Genomic DNA, 19439 nt, shown 5'->3' with positions numbered 1-19439 from the left:
GAGCTCTGTATTTAAAACAACCCACTTTCACTGCATGAAAATAGTGGCAAAATAAAATAATATGAACTCATTTGAAAATTTTAGATCGTTTAAATAAATCAATAAGAAATAAATAATTTTATATAAAACTTTGTTACACATTTAAAAAAATCACAGATACTTTTATTTTGGTTTTAACGCTAATATTGACCTGTAAAAAAAATAATCAATCTCAGCAGTTCAACCTTCACCGACCACGTGCGCAACCGTAAAGTCAAAGTAAAAGTCCATCAGTTATTTAATAACGCGCGTTCTGCGTAAATACAGCGCACAGTTAATCAACGTGAGCTCTCCATTTGGCCTTGAGGACGATTGAAGATCTTTAAATTATGAGCAAAAAATAATCATAATAATACAAAACAATAATAATTAACCATGAGCGCGTCCAACTCCTTCCATAAAGGTAAAGACCTCCATTAAAGATGTTATACAAAGGTGTTTTGTAAGGCAAATGTACTGTTTTGCTCACGCTGTATGTGTTTATGGTCGGAATCTTAGCAGTAATTTATTAGAAACTACTGAAATAAACTGAAATATGGAAGATGTGGTTCACAAACACACATCAACAGGTTGTTATATGTAAGTGAGCGTCTCTGAGTGTTTTCATGTGGTCTTTTTTGCTCGCTGCATCGTTGAGAAATCTAATAGACTATTTCTGTTCGTATCATGTTTCTAAAAATTAAATATAGTTTTAGTAACTGACATGGATTTAGTTACTATGATTATTTAATGCAGTTTCAACGTTTAATGGTTGAAACAGTAGATCTGTAACTGTGTAGACATAGAGAAACATATTTAGTATCTTTAGTTTTATTTAGCCTAATTAAAATTAATATTGTTACTTAATTCTGATATTCTTTTAAGTATTTTTTTGTTCTTATTTATACATGCATATCTAAAAATGGGTTATTTATAACTAACATGGATTTAGTTCCTATGTTTTTAGTTCAATGTTTTAGATTTGTCACTGTGATGTTACTGAAGTAAAAGGCTCTGTGTATGTCTTCTGTCCTCCTCCAGCTGAGATCATCACTGCAGTGTCTGTGACATTTGGAGCCGCAGCAGTGGGAATCCTCGTCTACAAAACATTTTTTAGCAAAAGCACATGCGTGAAGCCAAAAGTTAACCTTGATCTGCAGAAAGACAACCCCAAAGTGGTACATGCGTTTGACGTTGAGGACCTGGGCGACAAAGCCGTGTACTGTAGGTGCTGGAGATCCAAAAAGGTGAGAAAGTGCTTAATGAAAAACTTCTGAGAAACTGCCATTAGAAATTAGATTAGAAACGTTTAGCTTTGAACCATCAACACTGAAAATACAGAAACCGTTGCATCAGAAATGTGAATGTTCTCCTGGACATCTTGCAGACGCCAGAATCTGAAACTAACCCTCATGAAATCAGGAGAAATGTTTATTATGTACATAATACATGGACAGTTGGGTGTGATTAACACAAGGAGGTGTTTATCTTGAACCTGTCTGTCAGCATTCCCATTTAACTCATGCAGCACTTGCAAGTCACGTATTGCAGGTGTGGATCTAACTGCCATTGACCTGGCCCTGCAACAGGTGACTTTTTGGCTGTTGGCTGCATCCGAAATCACATACTTCCCTACTATATAGTATTCAAAAACAAACAAACAAAAAAGGCAGGTGTCGCTGGATTGACCTACTATGATGAATGTAGTATGTCTAGATTACATTTGTACTACACTCATTCATTCTTTTTGATGGTCACTAAGTAATTGCTTATTCAAAACAAGAACCTGCTCAGAAAATTGTTGTTATCTTTGCTCGTGGATTTTTCAATCACCTGAATTTTAAATTCCATGTGACTATTATAGTTCTGAGGCCATGGGAACATCACTAGTGGCTATTTTGAACTGTGATCTTAGAGGCAGCAGAAGGGAAAAATATCCATTTCATCCAAAGCGAAAAGAGGATCAGTAATATTTTTTTGAAAGACGTTTCTTATGCTCACCAAGGATGCATTTATTTGATGACAAATACAGTTATATTGTGAAATATTATTTCAGTTCACAATAGCTGTATTTTATTGTAAAATATTTTAAAATGTAATTTATATCTGTGATGCAAAACTGAATTTTCAGCATCATTACTCCAGTCTTCAGTGTCACGCGATCCTTCATAAATCATTCTAATATGCTGATTTGCTGCTCAACAGACATTTCTATTTCTTCTTATTATCAATGTTGAAAACACCTGTGCTGCTTAATATTTTTGTGGAAACTGTGATTTTGTTTCAGGATTCTTTAATTAATACAAATCTCAAAAGAACAGCATTTATTTGAAAGAAATCTTTTGTAACATTGCTTAACTGTCACTTTTGATCAGTTTAATGAGTCCCTGCTGAATAAACTTGCCAAAACTTGTTTTTTAGCATCAGTGACATGAAACTTGCTGTGACCCATTTTTAATTTAATTGTTTTCTCTGGTCTCTTGCAGTTTCCATACTGTGATGGTGCACATGCTAAACACAATCAGGAAACGGGAGACAACGTTGGTCCTCTGATCATTAAACGCAAGGAGGCATGAGCATTTCCACTGTTCATGACCGTCCATTCTCAGCGATGGATATTAGTGTGTCTTCGCTTTACATGTGTGGTCAGGGCTGATGGGATTAAATGTGTGATTATATTATCCTGTGTATGTGTGCTTGATCATGTACAGTATGCTTGACCGGCTCTCAGACCAGTACTATATATATCTGGGTTTTTGTTAAGCAATACATATCAATTTTCTCTTTTTAGCTGCTTAGACTTTATGGGATATGTTCTGGTTCAACCAAACTCTTCTAAATATGGTTTTGTGCTTAAACACTGGTCATATTATTGTATGAGACAAAAACTTGAATTGAAAAAAAAAAACACGAGTTTGAACTGAATCTTGTCTGTTTTAGGAGATAAATATGAAAGTGAAAGGAGTATGAAAACCAAATGGCCATGTTTTGTTTTTTTGTTTTGTTTGTTGCCTATTAAACTTCACATATGACTTTAACTGATCACTGACATTAAATGTATTTAAAATGCCATTCTCCTATAATATAAATAGCTATATATTTTGAATCCTAGCCTACTACTGGAAATGCTAGATATATTTCTGTAACAGAACCAAATGTTACATGGAGAAAATCATGTTTTGACGAGCTTGTCTTTTCTGTGAAATTATTGTATTTTCTCTCTCAGAAAAGTACATTGTACAAGTTTGATGTGAAATAAACCAGTTTTAAACTGATTGTGTGAGACGTTGATTCACCCAAGCACAACATTCAGAGTAAAACTTTAATGAAACGTTCAGCTGTTTCACAGTTTGAGTCGCTTGAGTAAAATTTATTCTTGCTGATTAGTGACTTTAAATAATTTAAAGGCAGAGTTTCAAGTGTGCGTTGTTTTATTAAAACCATAAGTGGAGTGAGAAGAAATTATGCTAACGTTACGCAACGCTAGAACGCCAAGTTGGATTGGTGGAACGCGTGCTCACGTGACTACTCGCGTCGCGCACGAACGCAACGTTTGCGAACGCCAACTTTGATTGGTGAACTGCGTGCTTACGTCACGAACCATTCAGCAACCGAACTACGCGACGCGCTCCAGTGTAGATTAAACTACGGACACATATGCGAGTGAATGAACAAAAACATTCAGGGGTCCAGAAGCGCTTCTGGTCAGAAGAAAGAGACATTTTGAGTTTTACTGGACATGTTTGTACTTTTAGAATAACTGTCAGATATGGAAAATGATTAACAGAAGTTTTGCCAGCTTCTGTTAAACTTGGGTAAATTGGCGCTGAACATGTCTGCAGATGGTCAAATCATGGACTTATCATCTCGAACTCTGGAAAAACTGGAAAATGAAAATAATAAGAATGGGACAGTAAAGCAGGTGCTCTTGGATGGATGTGTGCCCTTCTCTCATCAGGTGGCTGGACATAAATGCGGGATCAATAACACTGGTCAGTTCTTCTGATGTTCTTCCTTTTATTTTTAATAGAAAACCTTATGTTTACACTTACAGTTTTTATATTAAATGGGATTTAAGGAATAATGAAGGAAGTCTTCTTGTTTGACTGAAGTGAGTATTGTGTGAATCATACTGTTTGGATTGGATTAGGATGAACACCTAATCAAAAAGTTTATACAGGACATATTTCTTCCATAATCTGTTAACCGATCCTAAAGGGATCAAAAAGTCCTATGAGAATCAAATGGCATCCTAAACTGAAATGCACAGGAATATTTTGTAGAATTGTATTGGAATAATGTTGGGATAAAAAGGGAATCTCAGTGTGATCTATAGGAATTTTTCTTTAAATTACTTTCCTAATCCTATAACACTTTATTTTATGGGTAATCACAATGGTCCATGTGGGGGGAAATCCCATTAGGATCCAGTAGGATCTACCAATTACGAAATTCCAGTAGGAGTCTTTACAGATTTCTTTAGGACATTTCGCTGAGAGCAAATTCAGTTGTCAGCTGTGGAGGACTTCGCATGGGTTATTCTAACGGGCTTGCAAGGTTGAGTTTGGCAAGATATCATATAAGAGAACTTATTATAGTTTATTAAACGGTCCCAGGATTTGTCACTTGTTTAACATGGGATATCGTTATGGTGATTTCTATGAAAAGAACAAATTAAGTTGCTTCTGCCAACAGTCAGATGACATCATTTCCTCTGTTGTAGTAACTCTCATGTGTCATTTGAGGCTCTGTCATGGGGATTTTCTGAATGAATGAGATGTGAGCTGTTATCTGATGGACTGTCAGATTGTCAGCAGTCAGCGCTTTGTCTTTTCTTGTTAAAGGAAAAGTTCACCCACAAATTCTTTATTAACTACAACTCATTGATTTTGAAAGGAGAAGTTTTGATGGATATTTCCAAGACAATGACAGTTCATAGCTTTGAAATGGACAGAATGATTCAGTATGATTTTTTTCTCTTTCATGCAGCAAGGAGGCAGTAAATTGATCCAAAGTTTTTCTTTCAGATGTTTTCTTGGCTGCCATAAAAGTTTTCACACTCAAACTACTCACAGTTGTCATCATGATGAAGTGTTAGCAGGTTTTCAGTGTGTTTGCGTCTCTGTAATTGGACAGGTGTCCTGCAGCATCCTGATGGAACGATCCTGAAACAGCTACAAGCTCCTCCGAGAGGCCCACGAGAGATGAACTTCTACACACAGGTAACTAAGATGAATCCACACCACTGTAAGCAGTACAAAATATATACAGCGATAGTCTTCACACGCAAATAATGTCAGAGGTACACACATCTAAACCAAAATAACACCCTGGAACACCCCCCCCCCCCCCCCCCAAAAAAAAACACCTGCAAGCCAAAAAGTGCAAAATAACTTGACCGTAAATTTCCATTAAAATGAATGAATTACACTTTCCTTTACTCTTTACGCTACCACTATTCCTTTAGCTACTTTTATTCAGTAAGGATGCATTAAATTGATCAAAAGTGAAGTGAAGACATTTATTTATTTATTTATAATGTTATAAAACAAAAGATTTGTATTTTAAATAAATGCTGTTCTTCTGAACTTTCCATTCATCAAAGGACCTCAATAAAGCAAAACAACTGTTTTCAACTAATATTAACTCCTTTTTTCAGTAAAAATTCACTCTTTGAGAGTGTCAAAATGAAAGAGTATACCCAGCTAACAAAAATATGTTCTAATAATGTTATGAAAACATTATTTCTGAATGTTTTCTTTTTCACATGTTTGCAGGTATTTGCTAAGGACTGCACAGATAAAAGGCTACTGGATCTGAAACAACATCTTCCCAAGTTCTATGGCACATGGATGCCACGAGAGTCACCACATGGTGAGATAAAACAACAACCCAGTAAACAAAAATACGTTTGAAGAATGCTTTGCTAATTAATATTTTGAACATTCAAAATGTACATTTAAAAAAAAAAACGGTATGTGAACATTAGGGAAATATTCAGCTTTATCATTTTGCAAACATTATTGGAACGTACTTTGGAATTTTCTCTGAGCGTTTAAAACATCCAGTTTTTCAAATGTTTTCAATCTTTTTCCCCCCTGGCAATGTGAATGCTAAGGGAATATTCAGTTTTATCATTTTTCAAACATTATGGGAATATAATTTTTTTTAAATATTCTCTGAACATTTTGAAACTAGTAGTAACACTTAAAAAATGTCAGAGGAACGTCCAACTAAAACGTTTAAAAAAATCAAAAACGTTCCATGAACTCTGTATAAGTAATATTTTTGTGCTAATGTTTTAAGAACCTTATTAAAGACCAGATAACTTTGAACTCAAGCTTTCTATTAACATTATTGGAAGAGTGTTTGTTCATAACTCTGAGAGAACATTAACTGAATGTTCCCTGTTAGCTGAGAAAACCCAGTACTGATCATATATGGATAGTGAACATGAAACAGCATCTGCAAACCATTTTACTTCCATAATCTAATGTTTTTAAGAATAAAACAGGATATTCAACAGGGGTGGAGTGTGCTGTTACATTCTGAAAAGATTACAAAGGCAAACATTTGTAAATATTTGAAATAAGATGCACAATAAGACCAAGATGATTGATGATGAAAGTAAATAAGGTCAGATGCGATTTAAAAACATATTGTGTCAGTCCTGGTTGAACTGAGCAGCCAAGTTCATTAATACTGTTCCTATAGCAGTCCAGTTTGAAGGTCGTCCGCTCTAGTTAGTGTTATCTGCATTTGGTGAATTTAGAGGGTTACTAATGAGTTAATAATTGATAGATGGTTTGGTATGTGGTGTGGGATGTCATCCAGCAGTGGTATGTTCTTTGGAAGCTCATAAAGATGCTTATATAATCATAATTTCTGTCTCATTATGGGAGTTGCCATGTGTCCAAAGTACATGCGCTTTGTGGGTGATGTGTTTGTTTAGTCTGTATATAGTCTATGTACTTTAAAGGTGTGTTCAGTTTATCAGTATTGGACTTTACCCTGCCATTCTCTGTCTGCTGTCTTGTGTTCGTGTGTGACCATCCCGGTAATGTTGACACACCATAAAGCACTGTGTCAGCCGACAGCACTGAGAAAGAGCTTGTCAGAAATAACTGACTGGCCATTGAAGCTTATCTGTTGACATACTGTCATTTGGCCTCACATCTCAAGCTTCAGTGTTCAGTGAGACTGTGAGATTGAAGCATTCAGACAGTGAGATGAAATAATCACTGCTTTTTAATGAAGATGCAGTCAGGCCTGTAGTTTATATTTTTACTTGCCCTGCAAAAAATTTCACTGGCCCAACCTTAAAGGAATAATCAGAAATGTTTATATTAAATTACTTTTTACATTTACATTTACATGTTTACTTAAAAAATATTATATCATTCAAAAGTTGGGGTCAATACAATTTTTTAAAGATTATTTTAAACTAAATTAATACTTAATAATAGAAAAGTGACAGTAAAGACCTTAACAGTGTAACAAATAAACAAAAAATATATTTCAAATAAATGTTGTTCTTTTGAATTTCCTATTCACCAAAGGATCCTGGAAAGTAAGTAAGTACGTAAACAAACAAACAAACAAACAAATAAATAAATAAATAAAATTTAGCAGTACAACTTTTTTTTTTTTTTTTTCAAAATTCAGATCTATCATCACAGGAATAAATTACATTGTGAAATATATTAAAATAAAAAAAAGAATAGTTATTTCAAATTGTACAAATATTTCACAATATTACTGCATTTATTGCCTTTTTTGATCAAATAAATGCATCCTTGGGCATAAGAGACATATATATATATATACAGGTGCTGGTCATATAATTAGAATATCATCAAAAAGTTGATTTATTTCACTAATTCCATTCAAAAAGTGAAACTTGTATATTATATTCATTCATTACACACAGACTGATACATTTAATACGTTTATTTCTTTTAATTTTGATGATTAGAGCTTACAGCTCATGAAAGTCAAAAATCAGTATCTCAAAATATTAGAATATTTACATTTGAGTTTGAATAAATGACCATCCCTACAGTATAAATTCTGGGTATCTCTTGTTCTTTGAAACCACAATAATGGGAAGACTGCTGACTTGGCAATGATCCAGAAGACGAACATTGACACCCTCCACAAAGAGGGTAAGTCACAGAAGGTCATTACTGAAAGGTGTGGCTGTTTACAGAGTGCTGTATCAAAGCATATTAAATGCAAAGTTGACTGGAAGGAAGAATTTGGGTAGGAAAAGGTGCACAAGCAACAGGGATGACCGCAAGCTTGAGAATACAGTCAAGCAAAGCTGATTCAGACACTTGGGAGAGCTTCACAAGGAGAGAACTGAAGCTGGAGTCAGTGCATCAAGAGTCACCACGCTCAGACGTCTTCAGGAAAAGGGCTACCAAGCCACTTCTGAACCAGAGACAACGTCAGAAGCATCTTACCTGGGCTGTGGAGAAAAAGAACTGGATTGTTGCTCAGTGGTCCAAAGTCCTCTTTTCAGATGAAAGTAAATTTTACATTTCATTTGGAAATCATGGCCCCAGAGTCTGAAGGAAGAGTGGAGAGGCACAGAATCCATGTTGCCTGAAGTCCAGTGTGAAGTTTCCACAGTCAGTGATGATTTGGGCTGCCATGTCATCTGCTGGTGTTGGTGCACTGTGTTTTCTGAAGTCCACAGTCAACGCAGCCATCTACCAGGAAATTTTAGAGCACTTCATGCTTCCTTCTGTTGACAAGCTTTATGGAGATGATGATTTCATTTTCCAGCAGGACTTGGCACCCAAAAGCTGGTTCAATGACCATAGTGTTACTGTGCTTGATTGGCCAGCAAACTCGCCTGACCTGAACCCCATACAGAATCTATGGGGTATTGTGAAGAGGAAGATGAGAGACACCAGACCCAACAATGCAGATGAGCTGAAGGCCACTATCAGAGCAACCTGGGCTCTCATAACACCTGAGCAGTGCCACAGACTGATCGACTCCATGCCACGCCGCATTGCTGCAGTAATTCAGGCAAAAGGAGCCCCAACTAAGTATTGAGTGCTGTACATGCTCATACTTTTCATTTTCATACTTTTCAGTTGGCCAAGATTTCTAAAAATCCTTTCTTTGTATTGGTCTTAAGTAATATTCTAATATTTTGAGATACTGATTTTTGACTTTCATGAGCTGTAAGCTCTAATCATCAAAATTAAAAGAAATAAACATTTGAAATATATCAGTCTGTGTGTAATGAATGAATATAATATACAAGTTTCACTTTTTGAATGGAATTAGTGAAATAAATCAACTTTTTGATGATATTCTAATTATATGACCAGCACCTGTATATACAGTGGGTACGGAAAGTATTCAGACCCCCTTACATTTTTCACTCTTTGTTATATTGCAGCCATTTGCTAAAATCATTTAAGTTTTTTTTTCTCATTAATGTACACACAGCACCCCATATTGACAGAAAAACACAGAATTGTTGACATTTTGCAGATTTATTAAAAAGAAAACTGAAATATCACATGGTCCTAAGTATTCAGACCCTTTGCTCAGTATTTAGTAGAAGCACCCTTTTGATCTAATACAGCCATGAGTCTTTTTGGGAAAGATGCAACAAGTTTTTCACACCTGGATTTGGGGATCCTCTGCCATTCCTCTTTGCAGATCCTCTCCAGTTCTGTCAGGTTGGATGGTAAAGCGTTGGTGGACAGCCATTTTAGGTCTCTCCAGAGATGCTCAATTGGGTTTAAGTCAGGGCTCTGGCTGGGCCATTCAAGAACAGTCACGGAGTTGTTGTGAAGCCACTCCTTCGTTATTTTAGCTGTGTGCTTAGGGTCATTGTCTTGTTGGAAGGTAAACCTTGGCCCAGTCTGAGGTCCTGAGCACTCTGGAGAAGGTTTTCATCCAGGATATCCCTGTACTTGGCCGCATTCATCTTTCCCTCGATTGCAACCAGTCGTCCTGTCCCTGCAGCTGAAAAACACCCCACAGCATGATGCTGCCACCACCATGCTTCACTGTTGGGACTGTATTGGACAGGTGATGAGCAGTGCCTGGTTTTCTCCACACATACCGCTTAGAATTAAGGCCAAAAAGTTCTATCTTGGTCTCATCAGACCAGAGAATCTTATTCAGGTGTTTTTTAGCAAACTCCATGCGGGCTTTCATGTGTCTTGCACTGAGGAGAGGCTTCCGTCGGGCCACTCTGCCATAAAGCCCCGACTGGTGGAGGGCTGCAGTGATGGTTGACTTTCTACAACTTTCTCCCATCTCCCGACTGCATCTCTGGAGCTCAGCCACAGTGATCTTTGGGTTCTTCTTTACCTCTCTCACCAAGGCTCTTCTCCCCCGATAGCTCAGTTTGGCCGGATGGCCAGCTCCAGGAAGGGTTCTGGTCGTCCCAAACGTCTTCCATTTAAGGATTATGGAGGCTACTGTGCTCTTAGGAACCTTAAGTGCAGCAGACATTTTTTTGTAACCTTGGCCAGATCTGTGCCTTGCCACAATTCTGTCTCTGAGCTCTTCAGGCAGTTCCTTTGACCTCATGATTCTCATTTGCTCTGACATGCACTGTGAGCTGTAAGGTCTTATATAGACAGGTGTGTGGCTTTCCTAATCAAGTCCAATCAGTATAATCAAACACAGCTGGACTCAAATGAAGGTGTAGAACCATCTCAAGGATGATCAGAAGAAATGGACAGCACCTGAGTTAAATATATGAGTGTCACAGCAAAGGGTCTGAATACTTAGGACCATGTGATATTTCAGTTTTTCTTTTTTAATAAATCTGCAAAAATGTCAACAATTCTGTGTTTTTCTGTCAATATGGGGTGCTGTGTGTACATTAATGAGGAAAAAAAATGAACTTAGCAAATGGCTGCAATATAACAAAGAGTGAAAAATTTAAGGGGGTCTGAATACTTTCTGTACCCACTGTATATGTATGTATATATATATATATATATATATATATATATATATATATATATATATATATATATATATATATTTTCTCTTCTTTAGAGAGAAAATGTGACGTTTTTCTGTAACGTTTCACACACAATTCATACTGTACATAATTTTCCGTTTCACACACTTTTTACTGACAGATAAAAGATATGTAAAACATTACAGTATGTAGTTTTCAGCATGATGGCATCACTGACTCACTGTCATTTCTGCAATTTAGATAACAATAGTGTACTTTACAGAAAACCAATTGTTTGCAAGGCATAAACGTGCATAAAAATGTTCCCAAAAATGGCTGTAATTCTGTCATTTGGGTCCACAAAATTCTAGTGTGAAAGTACTCTCAGAACTGTCCTATGTTTTAGAGCTGTATCTGAAACTGGAGGATGTGACGAGGAGGTTCTTATGGCCCTGCATCATGGATGTGAAGATCGGGAGGAGAAGTTACGACCCGTTTGCATCAAAAGAAAAACGTGAAGAGCAGATTAGCAAGTATCCTCTGATGGAGGAGATCGGGTTCCTGTTATTGGGCATGAGGGTGAGACAGCGTGTGTGAGATTTATTAACTTTCCTTATCCTCATTATGCAGGGTCTCCTGTTTTTCTGCTCTGTTTTATCTCTTTATCCTCCTCTTGGTATCTGATTTTCTTATTACAAACTGTGAGGCTTCATAAACACAATATCACCCGAGTGAGGGCTCTAAAGGTTCGGTGTCAGTGCTGCACAACAGAAATCCCCATCTGCTGCCTTGTAAGGCTTGATCAATATTCAGAGCTTATCCGGACACTTGGTTAATTACCTCTGAGGAATACTGATAAGACATTTGATGATAAGATTGTGATGAAACCAGCGGTCAGTGCACACACTCCTCTGCTTTTGCTTTCTACATTGTGCTGCGCTGGCTGTGAAGAAGGTCACACAAGAAGAGATGGATAAAATTAATTCAGTCATTGAGTTTAAAGATCGTCTGGTTCTGATGCATTTATCATGATACAGACAGTGACATTTTATGCTCATTCACTGAATTATAGGTGACGACTTTTTTGTTTGTTTTCTTTTTCTTTGAGGAAAGCGTCTGTGGAAATATCTATTAAAATGTGTTTAAAAACTTTTTTGTTAATTGATATAATATACTGATTCTAAAACTAATAAAATAGCAAAAACACATAACAAAATTAATAAAACTTAAACTAAAATTAAAATATAAAAATAAAAGCTAATTCTAAATATGAATAAATCCTATAATAGTATACTGAAATAATAATGTTCCTTGCAAAATACAAATTTGCTCGAATAGACTGTACTTGTGTTATATCTTTCTAGGAAGATTTTGCTTGCCACTGTTGCCAATAATCATTGTATAACCAATATTAATTCTTAAAAGTGCTATAAAAATGAGAACTTAATTGAAAATATTTTGTGTAAAGTTTAATATTTTTCTGATGATATTTACATAATTTATTAAACACACAGCTTTAATCAAACATGTTCTGATTGATTGCAGCATTTTTCTTAGAGTAAAGAGAGACAAACAGACCCAGGAAACATTGACTTTGTAAGGCAATCAAATTATTAGGATAAAGAAATTGTTGCATTTTACTACTGATGTTTTTTGCAGCCTTATAAGTTCCACTAAGTGTGACACCTCCATCTCTTTTCCTCTGTTCGGTGTTTCCATCCTCCAGCCTCTCAGTAAATCATCTTCTCTCTCTGCTTTCTGCGTGTTCTTGTTTCTTTGCACCTAATTGGTTTTAGTGTCTCAAGGCTGGGAAATATTTGCCAGCTGCTGTCACCCTCTCCTTCCTCTCCCCTCTCTCTCTGTTGCTCTTGCTTTCCGTGTTATTTCAGCTTGTTTCATTTGTTTTGTAGTGTGGAAGGATCCATTCAGTGAGGCTGATCCCAGTTCTAAGTCTGAATGCATGCCAGTCTCTCTAGTGCTGTTATAAACCTAGTGGGATGCCTATGTGTGTAGACAGCATTTTAAGGCCTCATAGGCTCAATCAAGATCGGACTGTTTTACCTAATATTTGTCTGTGTAGTGTATTTAGCTAATGCTAATTTCTAGACTTGAAGACAGCCCTGTTGTTTTGAAACAGAGCTTCTTCTTTCTTCTTCTCTTTGTTGCAGTGTTTGTGATGGATCTCTTCTGATCTTCTTTCTCATCTTCTCACCTCAGGTGTACCAGATCGACTCGGACAGTTACATCACTCATGACCAGTTCTATGGACGCAGTCTCGGAAAGGACACTTTAAAAAATGGTGTGACTAAATTTATTATTATTATTACTATTATGTGTATGGAATTGTATTTCTTTCTTTCTTTCTTTCTTTCTTTCTTTCTTTCTTTCTTTCTTTCTTTCTTTCTTTCTTTCTTTCTTTCTTTCTTTCTTTCTTTCTTTCTTTCTTTCTTTCTTTCTTTCTTTCTTTCTTTCTTTCTTTCTTTCTTTCTTTCTTTCTTTCTTTCTTTCTTTCTTTCTTTCTTTCTTTCTTTCTTTCTTTCTTTCTTTCTTTCTTTCCAGACCTGGAAATTATAAATTAATAAAATCTTTAAAAGTCAAAATTATAGCTCACAAAATGTTTTATTAGCTCCATATTCATTGTTATTATTATTATTATTATTATTATTATATATATATATATATATATATATATATATATATATATATATATATATATATATATATATATATATATATATATATATATATATATATACTGTATATATATTTTTGTTGTTATGTTTTTAATTGTTATTCCCAGGCTTTGAAACAAACAAATAATAATAATTATTATTATTATTATGCATAGGATCTAACATTTTATTTATTTATTTTAAATGTAATCATTATTCAAATTGTGATTTCCAGGCTTGGAAAGCAAACAAACAAACAAACAACAACAATAATAATAGTTGTTATTATTATTATATTTTTTTAATTTGATAATTTTTAAGTGTGAAATCTAGGCTTGGACAAATCAAGGAAGGAAGGAAAGAAAGAAAGAAAAAGAAAGAAATGGATAGATAGATTGACAGACAGACAGAGAGAGAGAGAGAGAGAGAGATAGATAGATAGATAGATAGATAGATAGATAGATAGATAGATAGATAGATAGATAGATAGATAGATAGATAGATAGATTATTTTACACATTATCAGATTTGATAATAATGTGAAATATATTTATAAATAGCGGTTCACATCGATCATGAAGTCACAAAAATTAATCAGAATATTTATTCCTTTAGGCCTGAGCAGATTCTTCCACAATGGTCAAGAATTGCGGAGGCATGCAGTTTCTCTGATCATCTCCAAAATCCGAAGCATTCTCCGCTGGTTTGAGAACCAGACTCAGCTGCATTTCTATGCCAGCTCTCTGCTGCTGGTGTATGAGGGCTCTCCTCGCACAATCAATAAATCCAAACACAAGCCAGCTGATCCAGGAACAGAACATCAGCAGGGGGAGCCACAGAGCAAGGCTTTGAGCTTTCATAGCAGTTTAACACACAGTCATCCGTACTGCCACGGCGTTCAGCATAAGAGAACGCCAATGGAATACATGGAGGAAGTGGAGAAGAGGAAGATGAGGAAATCGTAACGGGGGATAAGAAGCAGTTTGGACAGGAGGAGACAGTGGAGGTGAAGATGATCGATTTTGCTCATGTATTTCCCAGCGACAGTCCGGATGAAAGCTACATGTACGGACTCAGGAACCTTCTCTCAACTTTAGAACAAATACTGAAGGACTGACATCTGTCTCTCTTCACTAGTCGGATGTTTCTGACTGTTGTTTTAAAGCCAGTGCAGATCATTTCACACACATACACAGACATTTCTGATGCCTTAATTCGGAAAACAGCTTTACTATATATTTATAGGGATATTTTTTCTTAGTCTTTTGAGATAAAAGAGTTCATTGTATTATGAAAACATACTGTAACTTTCAGAACTTAAGACTCTGGAAAAGAAAGGCTGTCACAGTTGGCTGTCGACAACTAATAATTTACTAAAAATATAGGTGCTGTAGAACTCAGGGAAAAATAATCCTAAATTATGATATGATAAAGCAGTTCATCTGTGCTGTCAAAACACTTACAATGTAAGTTTCTGATGTTTCATAATGACTCCACTTCTGATGCAACTATTGATGTTTTTATTCTAAGAATGCACTTTGATTCCAAAGTAAATTATAGTTAGATTTATTTTTAACATTTATGTTTACCTTATCACTGCCAAAAAAATCCACATTGGTGTACCTTTTAAAAAAGTAATTTATTTTATTTGTAGTAATATTTAAAATGAATTTTGGCTGATATAAATCTGTAAAAACAATGCATTTAAATGATATTAATTATATTAAATTAAATTATATTAGTATATTTACTTAAGAACTTTAATTGTTTGAAAATAAGAAAAGTTCCCAGGAACATGTTCAATGTTTTTCAAATAAATGTAAAGTTATACAATGAATGCATTTTCTTTCTTTCTTTCTGTTTTTTTACATCACTTACATAAAAAAAAAAAAATCACATCTCTACATAAAAACATGTTACCAGAGAAAATTCTTTATGTATTACATATGTCTTTATGAACAAAACAGAATTAGTAATGAGCAGTCATCAAAGGAATAGTTCACCCAAAAACGAAAATTTGCAGAAACTTTACTCACTCTCAGGCCATCCAAGTTGCAGATGAGTTTGTTTCTTCATCTGAAGATTTGGAGAAATTTAGCATTACGTCACTTGCTCACCATTGCATCCTCTGCAGTGAATGGGTGCCGTCAGAATGAGAGTCCAAACAGCTGATAAAAACCTCACAATAATCCACAAGTAATCCAGATGATTCCAGTTCATCAATTAATGTATTGTGAAGCCAAAAACTGCATGTTTGTAATGAACAAATCCATCATTAAGACATTTTAAACTTCAAATCATTGCTTCCAGCTAAAATACCTACAAAGGTGCAGCTCCTACACCTTTATTCATAATAATATGAAGTGTTAAAAATATCAGACTGATTTTATGCTGCTGACATTCTTTGTTGGGAAGATCCAACTAAGTTAATTCTAATAGCGTTTTAAAGCTATACTTTTCATTTGACATTTTACCCCAAATGTCTCAAATCTCAGAACGTAATGTGTGTAAAAAGTCTAATGGACTAGAAATGTCTGTGAAGCATAAAATGTTCAAGCGACAGAACACTTGATTGTTCTCTTTTATGCTTTAAATGTTACACGAGCACTCTCTCCTGTGATAATATGGATAAATTTAGCTTTGCAGAAAGCTTCAAATTCTTCACTGATTTACACTTCTCCCTAATGGTTGCTTTGTGTTTTCATCTCTCTCATAAAAGTTTGTTATTATCCATAAACCATCTCTCACATGAGCAACAAAAAACACTTTCCCCAAACGGCTCTTATAATTAGAGACTGGACAAAAATAATAGATAATATAGATAAAGCATAATGAGAAAGCGAGATTATGTGCAAGCAAACAATTACTTTCATTCTTTTCTGAAGTATAAAGAATTCATTATTTATACTGATGTGCTAAAAAAATCAGATTTCTTTTTAATGCTTGATCAAGCAAGTCAAGACGGAGACATCAGCGGCATAATAATCATGTTGTTTAAAAATAGATTAAAACAGACAAATGAATGTAAATTAAATTTCATGAGGATAAGCACACAGTTATTGCACCGCTGTCCTGCTGTGTTTCTTCATTTACAGTTTTCTGAGTGTCATTCCATCCTCCTGCTCTTCTTTAAACTGCAGGGATTTTTCATTATTCCTAATTTGAACGTAATTTGAAATATAATTGGAACCTCAGAAGCAATTTCCCATCAAACGCCCCCAGAAAAGCTCAGCTCTGAGGTGTCTACTAAAAAGGTTTAAAACAAAAAATGAATTTACTGGGTTATGGTCTTACTTTTTTTTAGCATTTGACAATGTTTTTATTTCTTTTTTCACTCGTGCTCAACTTTTGATCTCTTTGTAGCCTATTTAAAGCACGTATGCATGTGTGAATATGCTTTCTCACAGCTCTGAATTAATAAATCATACATGACATACATATTTGATATTTATATTTCTGGCTGTGTGATTTGTGCTCATTGATGTCTTATTGTGTGTGTGTAGTTCCTCACATGTTCATTTGGTGGCGCTGTGGCTCCTGTGAGGCCGCCCTGATTGAGAGACTGGAAAAAACTCAATCCACTGGCATCAGATCCGGGTAAAAAAATTCAGTGGAAAACGAAAAGCACTCCATGATACATGTTGCAGTGTACGTGATGTGCTTGTTATATTGCTTTCTATGTGTTGCTCTGAGAGAGCTCTTGATTATTATGCTTTTGATTATCATGCTTTCTTCATGACACTTGTGAGAGTTTGTTTGAGATGAACTTGAGCTATTTTATTTGCATGGTTCTGTGCTGGACCCTTTTCTTCAGTGTTGTGTGTTGGTATGTCCATTGATCGTGCTGGAAGCGTTTGTGTGATTTGTTGAAGTTAATCAATATATGGCGGGAAGGAGGAAAAGAGAGAAACTAATTAAAACTGGAATTGATTCTTTATTAAAATGACAAGCTTTATCTCATAGTGCTCAAACATGTGCATCCAAATCATTTATTTCATTAATCGAAGCAATACCATAACCATAATTCATTCTGATCTTTCGCCCCTCTCTTTACAGTTTAAAAATGTTTGTACAGTTATGTATGATGCATTTTATTGAAGCGATTATGATTGTCTATGCCCCATCCTTGACATTGCCCTACATTGAATGTTTCTGCCAGCAGCTTGTTTATAATGTGCTCTTAAAGTGGTCAATATTAAATGGTTATTATTCCCTCGAGGGCTAGAATGAAGTGTGACATTGCAAAGCATTTATCAGATGTTTTCTTTAAAGAAATTGTTCAATTACACTGAGCTGATTTGATTTGCCGTCTCCACACTTTAATCAAGGCAAATGCCACGAACTAAAAAAGAGAAGCCTTATTTGATAGTGATTACTGATATTACAAAATTAGTATAAGTGAATTAGGGCTGGGTAGGCTATCGATATACATTTCCCAATGCAATGCAGTTCTGATTAGTTTAAGTAGGGCTATAGGCCTACATATAGTATTTCAGTTAAAATGTCATTTTCGCTTATATTTTGGGAAAAATAATATTTTAAACTATTACTGGCGGTAATAAGAACTTGTTATTGATTTCAACCGACGGGTTCAACTGACTATTGAGTTTTTGAGTCTTTTTGAAGAAAAAAAGATCCAAATAAAAATAGTCAGTTGTTCATGAATTGATTCTGATCCATGACATGCATGCATTAAAAAATTTGTTTGTGAACTGGATTGAACTGGACATAATTGCATGCATCCTCAATACTAAAGTATTTCCTTGCCGTTATTTCACAGTAAGCTCTGGGTTTATTTTACGGTAAAATATGACTTATTTAAATATTGATAGCCTTGTTAAGCTGTGGACTTAAAAATCTAAATTCTACTCAGTTTGTTTATGTAAATGGAATTCATTTTCATTTCATTTTCATGCTGAGCAGTAGGTGCACTCTCACAAAAAACAGGCTTTTAAATGTTCGATAACCGCACACGCTGAGGTCTGCAATGCTCTTAATGTGTTATTTTTAGTTGTACAGTGAATGAAACCAATGGAAAAGTTTCTTAATGCAGTCTGATGGATGTCTGATGTTTGGTTCTTTGGAATGATATCTGTAGATCTTCTGTTTGATGAACGTATAGTGGTTCATGGCCAGTTCTTGGTGTGGCGGTTAAGTCTCAGGGCTGGTAACCAGATCATTGGTGGTTGGATTAATTGAAACATTGATTTATTAGCTATGACCATGCGGCCTTGAGAGTTAACCTCTAGGGCAGTTCAATTTAATAGGTTTATGGTGCAGTTCAATGGGAATGTCACGTCAAAGATTGGAAATAAAATCCATCGGGACTGTGAGGAGGTCGCTTATTAGAGCTGCTTCGTGTTATCTTTGTAAGAAGAATCTTTTTCAAATTATACAAATGTTGTTCTGAGGTTGAATAACATTAGCTCTCATTGAAAGGTCTGCATTCTGTTGCGGATGAATTCAAATGAAATAATATTCATGTGGATCTTTGTTCTGCTTTTTTTCTTTAGAGAAACTCTTGAACCTTAACATGCCGTACTAATATAATTCGCTGGCCTGTCTTATTTTCAAGAACATCCTTGAGGTTTCCAGCAGTGTTTGATTTCTTATTGAAGTCTCTCCAGTTGGCTCTATATTATAGCTACAGCAGAAAAGCTACAGAATTTCTGCAGTTTGTTCATAGGCTGCCTCTATAAGCAAATTACATTATTGCTCCCAAGGACAAACATAAACAACAAAAAAAAAAGGCCAAAGATGTCAGTCATTTCAACCAGAGCATTGTGAGTGACTCAGACTTC

General features: G+C 35.3%; 2 protein-coding genes across 2 annotated transcripts; both read left to right on the top strand.

Moving 5' to 3' along the window:
* Window positions 1-233: 233 nt before the first annotated feature.
* Window positions 234-3293, top strand: cisd1 (CDGSH iron sulfur domain 1). Its single transcript, XM_058795863.1, has 3 exons — window positions 234-442; window positions 1060-1265; window positions 2505-3293. The coding sequence occupies exons 1-3, from the start codon at window positions 415-417 to the stop codon at window positions 2592-2594; spliced, it is 324 nt and encodes a 107-aa protein (XP_058651846.1). The 5' UTR covers window positions 234-414; the 3' UTR covers window positions 2595-3293.
* A 320-nt stretch (window positions 3294-3613) lies between these two features.
* On the top strand, window positions 3614-15407 carry ipmka (inositol polyphosphate multikinase a). The gene is made up of 6 exons (XM_058794798.1): window positions 3614-4010; window positions 5155-5240; window positions 5796-5892; window positions 11373-11545; window positions 13184-13265; window positions 14254-15407. The coding sequence occupies exons 1-6, from the start codon at window positions 3851-3853 to the stop codon at window positions 14601-14603; spliced, it is 948 nt and encodes a 315-aa protein (XP_058650781.1). The 5' UTR covers window positions 3614-3850; the 3' UTR covers window positions 14604-15407.
* Window positions 15408-19439: the final 4032 nt, after the last annotated feature.

This window comes from Onychostoma macrolepis, chromosome 13 (genome assembly GCF_012432095.1).
Source record: "Onychostoma macrolepis isolate SWU-2019 chromosome 13, ASM1243209v1, whole genome shotgun sequence".
Taxonomy (NCBI): Eukaryota; Metazoa; Chordata; class Actinopteri; order Cypriniformes; family Cyprinidae; genus Onychostoma; species Onychostoma macrolepis.
The sequence above is the reverse complement of the archived record's forward strand: the minus strand, read 5'-3'. Positions and strand labels throughout refer to the sequence as shown.

What these genes read in the sequence shown, in the direction of transcription:
- cisd1 (XM_058795863.1), top strand. Translation starts at nt 415, where the DNA reads ATGAGCGCGTCCAACTCCTTCCATAAAG. An exon ending in GTCCAACTCCTTCCATAAAG is followed by an intron (nt 443 to 1,059) that starts GTAAAGACCTCC and finishes GTCCTCCTCCAG; the next exon opens with CTGAGATCATCACTGCAGTG. An exon ending in GGTGCTGGAGATCCAAAAAG is followed by an intron (nt 1,266 to 2,504) that starts GTGAGAAAGTGC and finishes GGTCTCTTGCAG; the next exon opens with TTTCCATACTGTGATGGTGC.
- ipmka (XM_058794798.1), top strand. Translation starts at nt 3,851, where the DNA reads ATGTCTGCAGATGGTCAAATCATGGACTTATCATCTCGAACTCTGGAA. An exon ending in ATGCGGGATCAATAACACTG is followed by an intron (nt 4,011 to 5,154) that starts GTCAGTTCTTCT and finishes GTAATTGGACAG; the next exon opens with GTGTCCTGCAGCATCCTGAT. An exon ending in AAAGGACACTTTAAAAAATG is followed by an intron (nt 13,266 to 14,253) that starts GTGTGACTAAAT and finishes TTATTCCTTTAG; the next exon opens with GCCTGAGCAGATTCTTCCAC.